The 17,635-nt window shown below is 43.5% G+C and overlaps 1 protein-coding gene across 3 annotated transcripts in view; it reads right to left on the bottom strand.

The window, feature by feature from the left end:
- Window positions 1–17,635, bottom strand: part of HEATR4 (HEAT repeat containing 4) — a 47,897-nt gene that overhangs the window by 16,274 nt on the left and 13,988 nt on the right. For all 3 annotated transcript variants that reach the window (XM_075927262.1, XM_075927263.1, XM_075927264.1), the window contains exons 6-14: window positions 17,343–17,486; window positions 16,312–16,500; window positions 14,909–15,069; window positions 13,068–13,172; window positions 10,214–10,332; window positions 9,061–9,241; window positions 6,638–6,707; window positions 1,914–2,103; window positions 324–402 (exon numbers count right to left, since the gene is read on the bottom strand). In XM_075927262.1, coding sequence (XP_075783377.1) covers window positions 324–402; window positions 1,914–2,103; window positions 6,638–6,707; window positions 9,061–9,241; window positions 10,214–10,332; window positions 13,068–13,172; window positions 14,909–15,069; window positions 16,312–16,500; window positions 17,343–17,486 — 1,238 coding nt within the window. The remainder of the gene's footprint in view (window positions 1–323; window positions 403–1,913; window positions 2,104–6,637; window positions 6,708–9,060; window positions 9,242–10,213; window positions 10,333–13,067; window positions 13,173–14,908; window positions 15,070–16,311; window positions 16,501–17,342; window positions 17,487–17,635) is intronic.

Here is a 17,635-nt window from a genome sequence, read left to right as displayed (position 1 = left end):
ATATTCCAATTCTGAGAAGCTGGCAGTAAATGAATCTAAGTCTGGTAACAAAAAAGGCCAATGCAGTTTTGTGGTGCGTAGGCAGGGGCACATTAGATTCTATTTCCCCATGTAAGTGAGGTTATTTACTATCTCTTAGAACATCCATCCTCTAGCTGGGATGGTCATGCCTCCTTCTACTCAAATTTATATTAGCTCTGTGGTATGCGAGAGATCTGCTGCCTTCTACCCACCACCAAATACAAAGTTATATTGTTCCCTTATCTTCCAGCCCAAAGCCCAGACCACATTTCATTTATGAGCTGGGGTCTCAGTGTCTTTACCTCATTCTTGATCTTCTGAATCATTTCTTGTTCCTCTGCATGTTGAAAATTGAGAGCCTTCACAGCTTTATTCATCTCCCTAAACAGAAGTGACAGAGGACTTGTTACTAAGGTAGAATCTTGAAGGAAAAGCGAGAGCCACAAAGAGCAATGAAGTTAAAATGCTATCTGGGAACCAGCCAAGCCCTTCAATATGTGCTGCCTTCTCTTGTTTGCCTCACATACATGTGTGAAGAAGAGCTAACAGCAACTATCACTGTAAACTGTTGAAGGAAGGGATTGTGTTCCCACACTGGCATGGGTTGGGCCACCAGCTGGTCTGGGCTTCAGAGGATTGGCGGGGGAGCAAGTACAGAATTGCATAGAGGTAGCAGATGAGAGAGGGGAGCAAGTAGGTAAGATAACTAGCTTTAATGATTTGTTAGGTGCTGCTGGAAGCAGTATTAACACAATACTGTTCACAATATATTTAAACATGTGATTTAAACATATTTAAGGATTTTTTTTGTCTTTGTGTTGATACTGAAGCAATGCTGTAACATGTTAGGGGACGTGATGCTGGGGCACACTTCCAGATGAGAAGTAAAAATGATGATCCTGACCACTTGTGACCCTGATCTCAGTTACACAGGTACATCTATGGGGTAACTATTGAAGCCAACTGAGTCACGCTAATGTAAAACCAACATCAGTAACATCAGAACTGGACCCTGGTCTTTAATTATATGATAGTATCTTTCATCAGAAGAGAAGTGTAATACCCACATTCCAGTTAAGGCAAGAATTCTCAAATATTTGCCATAGCATGGAGCACAGCTTAATAGAGAGATTTTCCTATGATATTGCATTTCCTGTTTGGCCCTTAGCACATATCAATGACTACTGTGACAATAATTTATATGGACCAAACTCAATATTGGGAAAACCTTTTTCTCTTCATTTAATGTTGGATAAAGACAACAGCTGACACCATATGACTTGCCAGCTCTCCCAAACGATCTGCAAGGTCTCCATGGACCACAGTTCAAGAATCATGGAATTGGGGTATTTGTATTCTGTCTCCCTTGAGAAGTTATGTGAAATGTGAAAGTCTGACCAAACCTCCCTACTTTAGTAAGACATTCAAAATCGAGTGTGGAAAGGGCCGGAAAATCTGAATAAGAAGAGAGGTTGGATACCCGTGGAAATATTTTCAGAAATCTTGGCTGATATTGATGGCAACAGCTTCATGAAGTGGGTGCAGAGAATTGGAATAATGGTACAAGGAACACTTGTACCATCTTCCATCTTCCCCCAACCCTACCTAGCAATCATCAGCTGCTTTGAAAGGTAAGTTTTGGAGACAGTAAAAGAGGGGTTAATTCAGGGGTGATCAAATTAATCCTTAGAAGCCCTTTGAGGAAATTATGTATTGCCTCATCCCTGCTATGTTGTGAAGATGCAGTGTTAGGAAACAAAGCAGTATCCCTTAGAAAGAAGGTGGGCACACAGCGCACACTCAGAAGTCTGGGGAGTATCCACTAAAAACCATAATGAGAGAGGCTTTATTTTGCCCTGAGCATGTTTTGCTTTTGGAACCTGGCTACTTACTCTCTGACCATCTCATTTGGTTCCAGAATCAACCGCTCTAGTAACACGGCCCGAACACTTTCATCCTGCAGCTGGAGAGCTACAATGCTACGACAGGCCTCCCTTCGTACTCCAGGTTCTTCCTCATGATGAACAGCCCAAAGAAGATGATGTTTCAGTTGAGGGGTCACATGACCTATTTGGCCCAGTGCTGCCACAAAATGAGAAAACAAGTACTTTGCTTTGTTTAAATGCTTTCATGTCAGGATTTGGTTGTGTTAACTCATGTGCTTCTTTCTTAAGTATTCCAAAGGGCTTCCTGCTTGTGGAAACTTAGGAACACAGATTTTCCAAACAGGGCAGAAGAAACCTCTGGCAAGTAGCTAATATCCCATGCAACAGCAAAGGTTAAAAAAAACCCATAAAACAAAAACACATCTCCAACGTGCTTTGTCAATTGTGCAGAGTTGCTTGGGAAAGGGCAAGAGGTGAAGATTCTTTGCTGCCCTGTGTAGCAATCAACTTATCTCCTGCATGGATTTGATTACATCTATTTTAGCCTTATACCCATCTACAAATATTGGCTCAATCATAACATTATCCCATTCTTTTTAGAAATCCAGTCACAGTTTGATTTATTCACATCCTATGGCATCAAAATCTACAAGATTCTAGGGTAATGAGAGTAACATTTTAAAACATTTGTTCTAAATGTATTACTTTCTAATTTTAGTGATATCATATTGGGGAGGAAGCCCTAAGAAAGTAATATGGGAGGTAAATAATAGGCCTCAGAAATACTGAAAAATGAGGTGTATAGGGACATGTAAATTAGGGATGTGAATGGTTAATTGGTGGCCCAGCCTGGCTGGAGCAGCCTCCACCCACAGTGGGCCTAGCCTGCCGTGCTACGGGCAGTTGGCTGCTCCAGCCCGACTGGCCCACTGCACCATGCCATGGGCAGAGAGCTGCTCCAGTCCAGCTCCATTTAAGAGGTTAACCAGTTCAACAAAATGTTTAACCAGTTAACTGATTAAATGGGATTTTACATCCCTAATGTAAATATACCATTTTGACATTAAGTATAGCAGTCAAAAGGCTCTGCCTCCTCAATGTGGAAAAATTGTGCCACCATAGCAATGTTACATATTCTGCAGAGAGGAAGGATTGCCCTGTGGTTAGGCTACTAGCCTGGGATTTAGAAGATTTGGGTTCAATTACTTGCTCTGCAACCAAAGTTTGGCTACGTCTACACTGGTATGATTTTCCGGAAATGTTTTTAACAGAAAAGTTTCCCGTTAAAAGCATTTTCGGAAAAGAGTGTCTAGATTGGCACGGATGCTTTTCCGCAAAAGCACTTTTGCAGAAAAGCGTCCGTGGCCAATCTAGACGCACTTTTCCGCAAAAAAGCCCTGATCGCTATTTTCGCAATCGGGGCTTTTTTGCGCAAAACAAATCTCAGCTGTCGACACTGGCCCTTTTGCGCAAAAGGGACTTTTGCCCGAACGGGAGCAGCATAGTATTTCCGCAAAAAGCACTGATTTCTTACAGTAGGAAGTCAGTGCTTTTGCGGAAATTCAAGCAGCCAGTGTAGGCAACTGGCAAGTTTTTCCGGAAAAGCAGCTGATTTTCTGGAAAAACTGGCCAGTCTAGACACGGTCTTTGTGTATAACTTTTCCGGCTCTCTCTCCCTGGCAGTTGTCTTTGGCCTGGGGTTTTGTGTGTTTGATGCCAGGAGTTAGATAATCTGCATTAAAGGTAATTTTAATTTGTAACCCCCCTCTTTCCTCCTGTGGTTACTCAAGAGCAAGCCACACTCACATGTGTGCCTGGGCACCTGATGGCTTTAACATTAAAGGAGATCCCAAGTACCCCAGTGGTGATGTTGTTTAGGTGGGGATCTCCTATCCACTCCCTTGCTGCAGTCCCTTGCTCCTAAAGCAGTGGTCCCCAACGCGGTGCCCGCGGGTGCCATGGCACCTGCCGGGGCATTTGTGCGTGCCTGCCGACAACCTGGGCCGGCCCCGCCCCCGGCGCGCGGCACACTGGAGGCGCTGGCCCAAGGCGCGCGACACGCAACGGCGCCTGGTGTGCGGCACTCAGGCAGCCCCAGCCCGGGGGCACATGCGGGTGCCTGGCGCCAGTGCTGGCCCCAGGCGTGCGGCTCGGTCGGCGGTGCCAGCCCACGGCACAAGGCGCTCGGGAGGCCCCGGCCCTGGGGCACATGCTGGCGCCGGGTGCAAGGGCATTCCCACCCCTGGCGTGCCCCAGGACACGTGGCCCCGCCCCTGGGCGCCCGGCGCGTGAGTGGCCCCACCCCCGGGCTCCCAGGAGCCTCTAAAGGTTGGGGACCACTGTCCTAAAGGAATATACAATTGTGGTGCCTCCATCTGGCTGGCCCTGTACACACTTAATGGTGTGCCTTGGGAGCCTCCAGGAATAAAATAATTATGGTACTAATCTGGATCTAACACCAAAACAACAATTCTAAATAATATACATCTAATTGATTGAATTAGAATTAACAGCCCTTTACTTAACAATTTAAACAGGGTTTAACAGATTAAAAGTGAATAAAATCAATTAATTAAGTACACAGAAATAAAGGAAACTTATCTAACTGGCATTTACCCTGCCACCATTTATTCCACCCCAAAGTGCGCACTCCTCTGGATTCAGCGTTCCAGACACTTGTGTGGACACGCCTGAAGGTCTGCAGCTGGAGTGGAGACAGCACTGTGCGGGTTCTGTGTCAGTCCAAGCTCAGCAGTCAACTACAAAATCCCTCTGCCACTAGAGCAGTCCCCAGCAAATGCTAGCAGCTCTGGTTCACTGGGCAGATCACTCTGGCTCTCTTTAGACCCAAAGTTAGTTTGTCTTCTGTGCTCCATCCCAGGCAGCACTTTCCCAAACAGCCACAGTTACTCTCAGTTACTTCTATGCAAGTTTATGCAGGCCCTTCTCAGCCACAGGCACAGCCAGGGTCTCTCTTCTCCAGGGATAATCACCAATAACCCCTGAAGCAGCCTGCTAGATCCAAGCCCCAGCAGGCTCTGAGTAACAGGCTCTCACTTCAACAACACAGCTCCTGACCTGGAAAAGGCTCCACACCAGCAATCTGGTTCCTTTCCCCAAAATGGAGCCCACCATCCTTCTCTTTCCCTGTCTGGAAGAAGAGAGCAAGTTTTTCCCCCTTTTCCCCAAAGGCTCATGGGAGTTGTAATCTCTAGAGCTAGATTGCAGCACAAAGGATCCTCCCAGTAAAAGTCAGAGGCTCCTATAGTAAGGGGACTACAAATTAAAAAAAAGAAAAGCTTAAGGTTGGTAGATGCAACTTGTATCTAACTCTAGTGACATGCAGTAAATCCAGTCTGTAATGCACATCACAAATGTGTGGATCAGCACAGCCAAAACATTGGATATAATCTTTTAACTATCCCGTGTCGAAGAAGGCTGCTTTTTTTCTCTTGCAGATGTCGCTCCCTTCAGTATTAATAAGGAGCCCAAAGCTGCAAATTGATTTGACTGTCCGGAGACAGACACCCTCAGTAAAGAAAGGTGGAATATTAACTCCTTTCCAAAGTGTTTCCTCCTTCCCTGCAATATCACTTCCATCTTGTCTGGGTCCAGCTTCAGCCAGCTGCCTTTTAGCCAGGCACTGGGACATTTGTTGCTATTTGTGTCAGAGTGAAGGAGATGTAAAGCAGAATTCTTTCTGCGTACTTTTCGCATGTGACACCAAAGACCATAGATCCTCGTGCTTCTCTCACGGTTTCACATAATGATGAGAGAATAGAACTTTGAGGAACCCCATAGGTGAGAATTTTAGAAGTTAAGGAAGAATTGCCCATTGCTATTTTCTGGGAGGTGTCTGGAGTAAGAAGAAGCCAAATTTGTCTGTTTTCTCATCTGTAAAATGGATATAGTACTTGGCTTAGGATTGCAAGACTGAATGAATGTGTGTTGTGTACACTGAAGATCTGGGCCTTAAGTTAAAGGTATTTTACATTCCTAACTTCCAGTGACTTCAGTGGAAGTTAGGAACCTATGTACCTTTGAGGATCCGAGTCAAAGATCCTCAGAGGAAATCCAAGATAAAAGTATAAAGAATATTTTCATTCATATGAATTTTTTTAGAATAATGCTTTCTGGCCCTGGCTTATACACAGTTTAGAATTCTCAGCCTGCAATAAAATTGCTGCTTTGAATCACTGTATTTTTTAAATCCAAAATAAATCTACCCAAGTCATCTAGTGATGTTCTTAGCTACTTAAAAACTTTCACAGAAGAGAGAGAGAGGGGATACAAAGCAAATTTGCTGCACAGGACCCTGATATTTAACAATTGGTTAATAAAGAATCTCGAGAATTTGAGGAATTGTTCCTTGTAGCGGACTGAGAAGTTTTTGTGTGCTGCTGTGCCCCTTTTGCAAATCTACCAGTGAAAGAGCTTTATCTCCTGGCATAGGATCCATGAAAGTAGTTAAATTTAAAATGTTAACAGCTACTATTTTCAGGCCACACAGCAGAGGTTTATGAACTTTGTTAAATTAGTACTCTATATCGAAGATCCTACTGTTGTATTTCTATTCCCATTAGATTTTCTATCTGTTCACATGTGCCACATCTGACATTAAACTTGCAGATTTTGAAATCTTAAATATAATTTAAGAAATTAAAATATTAAAATCCTTACAAACAAATAGCCTATTAAGACAACTGGTCTTCAGCAACTAACTGCTATACCTCTGATGGCAAAAGCTTTGATTTTCCAATGGGAGTCAGTCTGCATCATCTTAAAGAGGCACGTTAGCACCTGAGATGGAAGGATACAGCTGTTAGTAGATATTATCATCATGCTTTATTATTTATTTAGGATCATATGAGCATGTGATACCATACAAGATGTGACCGACAACAAATAATAAATCGCTGTCCTAAAGAGCTAATGAGACTAAAAGCACAAGTGAAAACAATACAGGACAGAACACAACATACAGTAATCCTAGAAGATTTACCCAGCACTGCTCGGATCTTTAACTCAATTTTTGTTTTTTGGAAAATAAAATGAAAATGTACATGCTTCCTTCAAATCATTGCTCTGGGGTGGGGCTGAAGAGGAGGGATTCAGTATGCAGGTTGCCCCAAAGAGAGAAGACTAGAGCCCTCTCTCACCACAGCAATTTGGCTCCAGCCAGCACAGCCGGGGAGGGGTGCATCTCCCTTGGCTAGGGCAGGTCCCGGTTTATTTCTCCCCCCCCCCATGCTCCCCAGTCAGAGTGACGAATGCAGCAAACCGTGCATTTTCCTCTTAGTCCATGATGAAGGGGAAGAGCCAGCAACGTTCCTGTATGAATCAGGAGGGAGCTTCAATCCCCTTGCCCTCCTTAAAGGGCACCTGGGGATGGGAGGCTTGGGTCTGGATCAGTCCCAGACTGCGGGAGGGGAGCATTCGCAGCCAGCCACTTTCATCTGCCTGGAGGTTGTCTCTTTTCTGTATGATTTTATGAGAAGCAATTTCATTCCAGGCACATCCTGCTTTCCTGGCACAATCAAACCCTTACCTTGCTTTAAGTTATGATAAGAAGAAGCTGTATACTGAAGCTGTATACCATTTAGGACAAGGGTGGGGAACCTTTTTTGGGGCTGCTGACCCACAGAAAAATCATTTGGGGGCTGCACATAAGTGAGAAGCAAAAAACCCCAAACCCTCACTGACGTGGCCTTCAAACTGAGCAGCAGAAAGACACTCCCTACATTCCCCTCACACACTAAAGCCTGGGGTGGGGGTGGGGTGCAACTTAGTGGATTTGTGTGTTCCATTCCTGCAGGGGATGGCAGGGCAAGGCACTGGAGCATCAGTGTGGGCTGCCCAATGCTGGCGAGGAGCCCTGAGCCTTGGGGGCCAGATCCAGGCAAGCTGGGGGCAGCTCATAGGTTCCCCACTCCTGTTTTAGGAGGAGTACTTGAACCAACAGACAGACAGAGACAGATTCATGCATAGACAGACAAACTTTTCAAATATATAGTAGATACAGGGTAGAGCCAGAAGATCTTTTAAAAGGGGCTGTATTGCATGGACATACTAGATTTAGGTATGTGAGAGATGGCAAGCAGTGTGGCTCTGTGAGGGTGTGTCTAGACTACAGGTTTTTTTTTAAAGTAGCCTTTTTTCAAAAAATCTTCCCCTGAGTCTAGACTGCTGCCGTGTTCTTTTGAAAGTAAATAAAAAGAACGTGGCAGTTTTTTTGACCGTGGAAAACATCGTTTTATGAGGAATAATGTAATGTAATGCAAACTGTGCTTTTTCGAAACGGGGCATCCAGACTGCCTGGGTGCTCTCTTGAAAAAGCAGTTTGCTTTTTCAAAAGTACTGGTTGCAGTCTATACTCTCTTTTTTGAAATAGGCTTGCAGTCTAGATGTAGCCTAAATGTTTTATTTTCTACCAAGTCACTTACTCTAAAAAAAAAAAACCATGGTTCTCTGGATGGGACACTGCCTCCTACATAATGCAATATCTGCTTGGATTGTGTTAGAATGACCAGTCTGGTTTATTTTCCTTTTTTTATTTGCAACTGAAGACCACCACCTGCGTTTGATTTTAAAGTAGAGCAAAGCACACACATACTGTACCACAAGCCTCTCTTCTAGTCTTCTGTCCCTGGTTCAGACACTGAATGCAAACCCGAAAAAAATGATTCTAAAAATTAATCAATTTTTCCCAAGCCTTATAGAAGAACAGTTTGATTAATATTCTGGGTGAAGATTTGTGTAGGGAGGGAGTGGAAGGAAGCATGCTTTTCACTACAAACACGTTCCTTGTCCCTTAGATCCCTTTTATATACTGGTGAGCAGACTGGTTTTTCAATTTAATTTACTTCAATTTTATTTTTACAGCATGCATGTTCCTGCCCAATATTTTGGAGATACATAATTTTTTTCTCATTCCATATGGGAAAAATATTCAAAACTCACAATAAACTCTTTAACAGTATCAGTTCCCATCATTTTATAAACTAGAAATTATCAAAAGTGAGTGCTCCATATTAGTACATCCTGCCTTGAACAAGGAATACACAAATTAGAATTAGCATTAACTTAGGAAACAATCATTTTTTCTCTTTTGTGTTTAGGATCATTTATCAGGACTTTTTTTTACACCATTTACCATTTCATCTCTGATTCTGAGTGCTCCGGCTGTAAGGCAAGCTTCCCTCCGGACTGCAATAAAGTCATTGGAGAAGCACTTAAGGAAGCCTGGGAGCAACTTCGCTGTCATAAGCCGTAGCCAGCCAATCAATGAGAGAGCTTCCACCTTCATCCGGCAATCTCCTCTGATCAGCTTCACCCTGAGAGCACAAAGGAGTTCTGAACAAACAACTGCTGGGATGTGGGGGGTCTGCATGATCCAGGCAGATGCACAGTCACACAAAGATGGGAGCGTTATACTGACTGAGACTCATTATTTCCCCATTTGGCTCCTTTCCCATTTACTGCTCTTTAAAAAAAAAACTCAGTCCTTTAGTCTCTCTATAATGAGTCCCAGCACTCCTGGGGACACTGTGCAAGAGACCTATATTTACACTTCACACAAGTCCTCAATGAGAGTATTCACATACTCCTTACTGCAGACTAATGTCTCCTGGAGTATATAGGAGATTTGCTTGTAAATACTTAATGGACATATTCACAGGTAGGCTAATAAAGTGGATAGCGCCCATCATTTTGTAATCTAGAAACTAACAAAAGTGAGTGATGCATGTAAGTGGCTCTATAAAATTTGCCCCTAACTTTGGTCTCTTTTTCAGCTGCCGACATGCAACTTTTCTAGCCGTCAATGTTATCTTGGGTCTCACAGTTTTCAGACACTGAATTAGGCTGAGTCCATGTTAGTGGATTGAAATTTTAATGTAAGTATCTGATTCAAAAGTATATATAGTAATTGCTTCCCCGCAAGAGTTTCTAGGTAATGTCAAGAACAGTCGTATACGTGCAATGGGATGTGCTTGCAATTATTATGGCTGTAATTGTAAACAAAGAAACCCATACATTCAATATGTATTAGAAAGCAAAGTTTCTGTCATAGATTAGGATTACAAAATACATCATCATTCCAAAAAATATAGTGCTGTAGCAGTCCTGTGGATGTGCCATTGTCAATCTATTGTCTAGATAGGTTCCACCATTCAGCAAAGGCAATACTAATATGGTTGTTGCTAAGTAGTGCTATACGGATGTCAAAAGTGACCAAAACTCTTGAGTGATAATAGTTCTGATCTCCATTTCACCATAGCAAAGCTACCATGATGGTTAACTCTCACCTGAGTTGGTCATGGACTTCTTTTCCAAGCTTCATACGACCCAGTGCTAGGGCAGCTGCCTGGCGTACTTCTGAGTTCCAGTCATTCCACATCAACTGTGCAAGCTTGTTCTTCAGGTCCTATGCACAAGATCAACACGAGCTGAAGTTGACTCATTACAGTATTAACCAACCTTGGGCTTTGAATTCAAAGACACCAATTTAGAATGGGATTTTCAAACAAGCTTTGCATGGGCCTAATTCTGCTGCCATTGAAGTGAATGGTGGAACGCATATTGGCCTAACTTTGTTTCCACTTCGCCATCAATCTCAGCCTAGACCACTCTACACAGGAGATCCACTTCTGCGACACTACAGTACAAATAAGTGATGATCACATAAATACCGCTTTACTTTCAGGCCTCCAGCTTTTATCCAAAACACATCACATGATCCACTGTCCACAGCCAAGCCCTAAGATACAACTACATGTGTTCCAATCCCTCAGACAGAGACAAACACCTACAGGATCTCGCTCAAGCATTCTTAAAACTACAATAACCACCAGAAGTGAAGAAACAGATTGATAAAGTCGGGCAGATACAACAGAATATCACTAGCCATTACCTACAGCCCCCAGCTAAAACCTCTCCAGCACATCATCAAGGATTTACAACCTGTCATAGATGATAATTCCTCACTCTCATAGATCTTGGAAGGCAGGCCAATCCTTGCTTATAGACAGCCCTCCACTTTGAGACAAAAACCACCAATTTCACACGCCACAATGGAAACACTAATCTAGGAACCTATTACTGTCACAAATCCTGTTGCCATCTCTGTCCACATTGTGATGGGGGACCAGACCCCCACACAAGAAGCCACCCGACCATTGCTGCTGGCGGTGCGCCGAGCGGTGAACAGTGAGCTGGCCACACATGCGTAGAGGCGCCCCAGCCTGAATCCGCAGGTGTTAGGACCCCGTGGCTACCGGCCCCTATGCAGGGACGCTGCGTAGCGTAACGCGGGGAATACAAAAGGGAGGGCAGATGGCAGGAGAGGGGCAGAGCAGGAGCTGGTTGTGCACTCAACCCCAGCAGGTGGAGCGAAGGTAGCCCCGGGGACGGAGCGGATGGCAGGAAGCCGGGACCATCTCAGCTGGACAAGCGACCCAGAGGCGAGCCGGTGGACGAGGGAGAAGCTAGAAAAGGGGACCTCCCCCGTGGTGGGACTGCTGGTGACAGTGAGGGGAGAGGCTCGATAGGGGCCACAAGGGGATAGAGGCGGAGAGAGGGTAGGGGGCTCAGAGATGCTCTGACCCGATCTCTGCTACACACACGTCTATACCATCACAGGCCCTAACCACATCAGCTATAGTACCATCAAAGGCTCATTCACGTGCACATCTTCTAATGTAATATATGCCATCACATGCCAAAAATACCCTTTTTCCATGTACATCGGACGACCCAGACTGTCTCTATGCAAAAGAATAAATGGACACAAATCAGACATTAAGAATGGCAACATACAAAAAACAGTGGGGGAGCACTTTAACCTCCCTGGGCACACAGTTTCTGACTTGCAAGTTGCCACTGTCAGGGGGAAAAACTTCAAAAACAGACTGCAATGGAAAACTGCTGAGCTAGAATTATATGCAAATTTGATATCTTAAACCAAGGTTTAAATAGACACATGGAATGGTTCTTGCATTACAATAGGTAATTTCCCATTCAGGTACTCTTACCTTCTCACCACTGTTAGAGAGGAGCCAAGTCTACTCTGATTTAATTAGCTGGTGACAGTGAGGGGAGAGGCTCGATAGGCCCATTTTTGTATCCTTTTTAATTTTTTTCAGTATCTGATGAAGTGAATTGTAGCCCATGAAAGCTTATGCCAGTGTTTCTTAAACTGTGTTCCGTGGCACACCGGTGTGCCACGAGGCAGTTGGAGATGTGCTGCGGAGAACAACAGAATTCAAAATGGCTGCCCTTAAAGGGGCAGGCAACCTTTTTTTTTGCTCAATAACTCCCCCCCCACCGTCCATATTTCCCCCAACTTTTTTTTTTTTTTTTTTGCTCAACAAAAAAATCCTTAGTGTTCCTCATAAAAGTTATTGTTTGGTGTTCTCGGTCTAAAAAAGTTTAAGAAACACTGGCTTATGCCTTATTACCTAATAAATTCTTTCGTGTTTAAAGTGCCACCAGACCCGTTATTTTTGATCCCATTGAAGTCAGTGGGAATTTTACTATTGACTTTAGTAGAAGTAAAATTAGACTAACACTGCAGGCATGTTTACACTATAGGGGAGATCGATGCTATCGCAGTCGATTTTCCAGATTCAATTTAGTGGGTCTAGTAAAGATGCACTAAATTGAACTCAGAGGGTGCCCCATCGGCACCAGTACTCCTGCTCCTCATGAGGAGTAAGGAAAGTTGATGGGAGCTTTTCCTCCTGTCAACCTCCTGCTGTGTGGGCAGTGATTTAAATACAGTAGTGCAATGATCTTTTAATGTGAGATCACATCACCACCATTTTGCTTAGATTAAAACACAATTTAGTTGATAACTTTTTACTCTGGTGTGTCAAACCTTCCCGGTAGAGGAACACAGAGAAAGAGCTTCTGCTTTTAGTAGAAGCTGTCATGAAGAGTGGTGTCCTGAATAAACTGTGTAATCTATGGCTGAGAAGAAACTACTAGAAGTGTGGACAATAAGAAGTCCCAGTCCTGCTCCTAGTGAAGTCAGTGAGAGTCTTGCCACTGACTTCCATTTGTGCAGGGCCAAAATGATCCATTTCTTAAGCGGCTGCAGTATGCTAACACTCACTAGAATTTGAAAGTCACTTATGTCTAGGGAGCTTGAGGCAAGCTTACCTGGCTTATATTCCCCCGGATACGAGAGAGAGCCCTGCAGGCTAAAATCCGATCTTTCCACTGGCAGCTGTTCAGTTTGGCTGCTAGTAGGGAGTAAACCAAGCTCTGGAAAAGGAGGAAGATGTTTATAAAGAGTGCAGGGTAAAACAAGTACACTAAGAACTGACATAATAGCTAGATATTCTCTTGCAGAGTAATTTCAGGAACCAACTAAGAGAGTGAGAGACTGAGGAACTGGCCTTCATATAGAAATTTGACACATTTCCCCAGGAACTGAACAAAGACATTTCCTGGATGAGCTGTTATATTCAACACCCAAACGACATCAAAAGCTAAGTATCGGTCACTTACAGCCCACTCTTAGCCTCATGTAGCACAATGAAAGAGCTTAGCCTCACCCAGAAGGGCCTAGAGATGCCCACAATATTTTACAGAAATTAGCTTATGCTGTTTTGCCTAACACAGCTGACGAGCCCTTGTTTGGTCAGAGCAGGAAGGTTTCTATGATACACTGTATAGAAAAAAACACCTAATAAAAAAAATCCCAATGAAACCATAAGGAGAGATAAGATGATTTTGGTTTCTTTAGAAGGACAAGAGGGAGGGCAATTAAAGAGGGTTAAAACTCTGCTACAGTCTCTCTTACGGTAGAGGAAGAATCGTGGACATGGCTCACAGGAAACGATAAACCTTTGCAGCTTTTAGGGGATGGGAAATGAAAGCAGCAGAAATTCTTGCTGCGAGAAATGACAGATAGATAAATAGCAAAATTGGTTCTTCAATTAATTTTTGTTTGCTTTTATTTTTACTATATTTTCCTATCCAATTATAAACAACATTAAATGTAGAACCAAGAGAGAAGTGCTCCTGCTCTCAAATGACGGAGGATACATCCTGCACTGCACATACTCTTGCAGTGGTATGTATGGTATGTGTAGCTGCATAGCACAGTGAAAACCAGGCTGCAGCCATACTATGGTGTGTAGCTACGCATCAGTAAAAGACTCCAGCACCAGGGATGCAGCAGGGAAAGGCTCAACATTGAGAAACTGCCAGAGCCTTTCTCCACTGCCTAAGTCTTTCACTGTGGCAGGGAAAGACTCTGGCAGCTCCCTGTGGGGAAAAAGACTCTAGAAGTGGGGAATCAGCAGGACACTACACTGCTACAGGGAAGCCCTGCATGGGCAAGTAAAAAGCCCTGTAGGCAGTGTTCCCTGAAATCTGTGCACTTGTGCGGCCATGCAGGACAGATTCCAATGCTGCCCAGGTGATTAGCCCACAGCTAGATTTTTTGTTTTTACTTGTGGTGCACATTTGTATGTGCCTTGCTGTACAGAAAAAAAAGAATCTACACTTGGATGGAAAAAATCTGCACATGGATGGAAAAGATTAGAGGGTACATTGCCTGAAGGGTACATATCCAGGAGCATACTTAGAGGGTTCAGATGTGTTTTTACATGCCTGAACAGTGTATCACCATCCACACTACTATTTATGCCCACATTTACAGAGGACATGCAGTATATGTATTCTACATGCTGCTGAAAGGAGCATGCAGTGCATTTATACCTTGAGAAGACCTGAAATAGAGCTTTGGATAAAGTAATAAATAAACCACAGCAGAACAGACTCTGTTCAGTCATTTCTTGCAGAGTGAGAAAATCACCCCTGTGCAGAGATTCAGGACAAGGAGTTAAGTGGTGCACAGGTCTTGTGCTGGACCTCTGAATGGGGTGAATTTCACCCAGGGAGACAGAACCAGAAGGCAGGGCCGATCCCAGCCACAAAGATCCTTCCTCTCTTTCTGTGGCATCTTTCTCCTCCCCAGTGAGGGTACCTACTGAGTGTTCGCTTAGCTGAGATAATAGAAGACACGCCTGCTCCTCTGTGGTACTGTCATTGTTATCAAACATCTGGGAAAGGATCTTCTTTACTACAGGGACAGTGACAATGCCCTCCAATGCCAGGCACTGTGCTGCTGCCCAGCTATCTGCAGAATTGCCTACCAACAAGGAGGAAAAAAGAGAGAGGGGAAGTTACTGTACCACAGGATATATGATGTCCATTCTGTTGCTATAATGCTTTCTTTAGCATATCTCAAAAGCACTGACAGTTCAACCTCCAGCACTAATGTTCCAAACTGAAGACTCAGGCTGTCACCCCCCATGTCCTGCAGAATTGACAAGCAAGTTCGTGATCAGGGCAGAAAGAAGTCAGAGAGAGAATGTGCAAAGGAACTATCTCCTTTAGCTTTTGGAGAAGCAGGACTTCATTGGGGTTGGTCCTGCTTTGAGCAGGGAGTTGGACTAGATGAAGTCCTGAGGTCTCTTCCAACCCTAATCTTCTATGATTCTATAATTTGTATATTACCTGTATACAACAAAGATTACATAAACCCCCCCACCATAATCCATCATCAATTTCTACTCTCAAATGGAACACCCTCAAGATTCCAAATTGTGACTCATGCTTGGGTCAACAGAATTATTAATAAAATATTAATTCCAAAATGACACCAAGCAAGTGCCACTGTTTTAAGTAGGCCTCTTAGAAATGACAGACCACTAACTACAATCTCACTTTTAAAATGTGAAGTGTGTGATGCACCCAGACTCTTGAGATAGCTAATTTTAAAGATGTTTCTCTTTTTCTTGAGCAACACTAATAAATACCAGATACCTGTTTCTCTTTATATGAAAGTCAGTGAAAATAGCTGCAGTACATTTAACTGTCTGGGCCACAAAAGTCATTCTAAAGTATCACTGCAGAATTGTCTGCTGGACACAATATTCTTTACTTCCCCTTCTAAATATAGTGTAGCAGTGTTGTGCACTGCTGAACAACTGTTAAGCCCTGAAGCAGAAGGAACTGAATGTTTTTCAAGGATCAACCAGATTTCCTCCATTCTATCTTGAATCAGAATGACATGAAGTGGTTGTGTGGGAGCACTGGTGGTTTAGCACATTACACTCTCTTATAAAGGTTATCATTTCCAGTCCCAGTTCTTTGTGACTGGCAAGGCACATAATGTTCAGAGGCACTGCACTCCAAACTGGGAAAGACCCACCTTCCCTCTCTTTCCAGTGAACCACTCTGCTAATATACTGAATGGCTCTGGACTGGGAGGGAGCTGTATCTATGCCATTTAGGCTGAAGGGTGTAGCTGCAAACTAGGAATTTTGAAGCTGATAAAGGTGTAGGAGAAAAGTAAACAACAAAGGGAAGCAACAGCCAAGCCACTTACCATGCACCAGAGCATCTTTCATGATCATCCGTGCCTCATCATTCCACATCCCAGTGGTGTAGTGGCACACGGCAGCTGCCATTCTCACATGGGCATTCTCATCCCTCAAAGTCTTGCTAAGCAAAGGCTGTAATTCTACAGGCACATCCTGAATAACTGAGGCCTTTCCAATACCATGTAGTCCTACAACTGAGGAAATAAGGAGCTCTAAATGAGACTGCAGCTTTTCTGTTTCTCCCTCTGCTATCCACACGGAAACAGCAACATATTTTTTATCCCTTTGCCATATGGAGTGTTTGATTAAATGTTAATTTACAAATATACTGCCCTTCTCAAACATACCTCCCCCCTTACTGAGAATCTTAAAGCATTTCACACCAGTAATGAATTAAACTTCACAACCCACGGCATGCTCAAATCCATTTTATAGATAGACACACAGACAAAGAGAGGGCATGTAACTTGCCCAAGGACACATCAAGAAGTCAGTGGCAAACCAGGGGAGACAACCTTATCTCCGCATTCCCAGCCATGTACATTAACCACAAGAACATGGTTCCTCTCATATTTAATATATGCAGGATAGTCCATCTGGAATGCAGAGGATGTGTTCAGAATTTATATATATTTAAAAATAAGACTGATCAAATCATCTGATTTTACGGTACTTAATACAGGTCATGTATGAAATGGCTTTAAAAGATTAGTCCAAATTGGAGCATTCTTACTGTCTACCAGTGATGTCATAACACTGCTTCCAGTAATATAAGGCCATTCCTTTTATTTTTGTTCAGAAACTGTATTTCATGATGAAAGTGAGGGCATGCACCCTGGTGTGTAGCTCCAGCCAGAACCAGATGAGCTGCAGCAAAAGCCAGCAGGGAGCTATTTAAAGAGCTGGCAGGGACCCGGGTTGCAATAGGACAGTAGCTATAAAAAATTTAAGTTACTTTCACCCCAATTATATAACAGCAACATGATTCCTCACATTAACAGTGTAAGTCAACAGTGTTAAATTAGGCTTCTCTCACCTGACTCCTGGCTGTCACTATCTAGTCTGGGTCGCTCCACTACTGCGGTGGCACAGGTTATTAGAGCTGTGACCCGACTGATATCATGTATATCTGTGAGAGCTCTCATTAAGCCTTCAATGGTTGCATTCTGCCAACGGGGAGCTGAGCATTAGGAAGGAAGGAGACAGAAGCAAATATGTTCTGATAACAAAGAACTGGAATCTTTAACACATCTACCAATTGTGAAGAAGTCCCATCTCTGGGTTCATTTTAAACTGGACAAAGCATAGGATAATCTACAGGTGAGAACA

The sequence above is a fragment of the Pelodiscus sinensis genome, chromosome 4 (assembly GCF_049634645.1).
Source record: "Pelodiscus sinensis isolate JC-2024 chromosome 4, ASM4963464v1, whole genome shotgun sequence".
Classification (NCBI taxonomy): Eukaryota; Metazoa; Chordata; order Testudines; family Trionychidae; genus Pelodiscus; species Pelodiscus sinensis.
The sequence above is the reverse complement of the archived record's forward strand: the minus strand, read 5'-3'. Positions and strand labels throughout refer to the sequence as shown.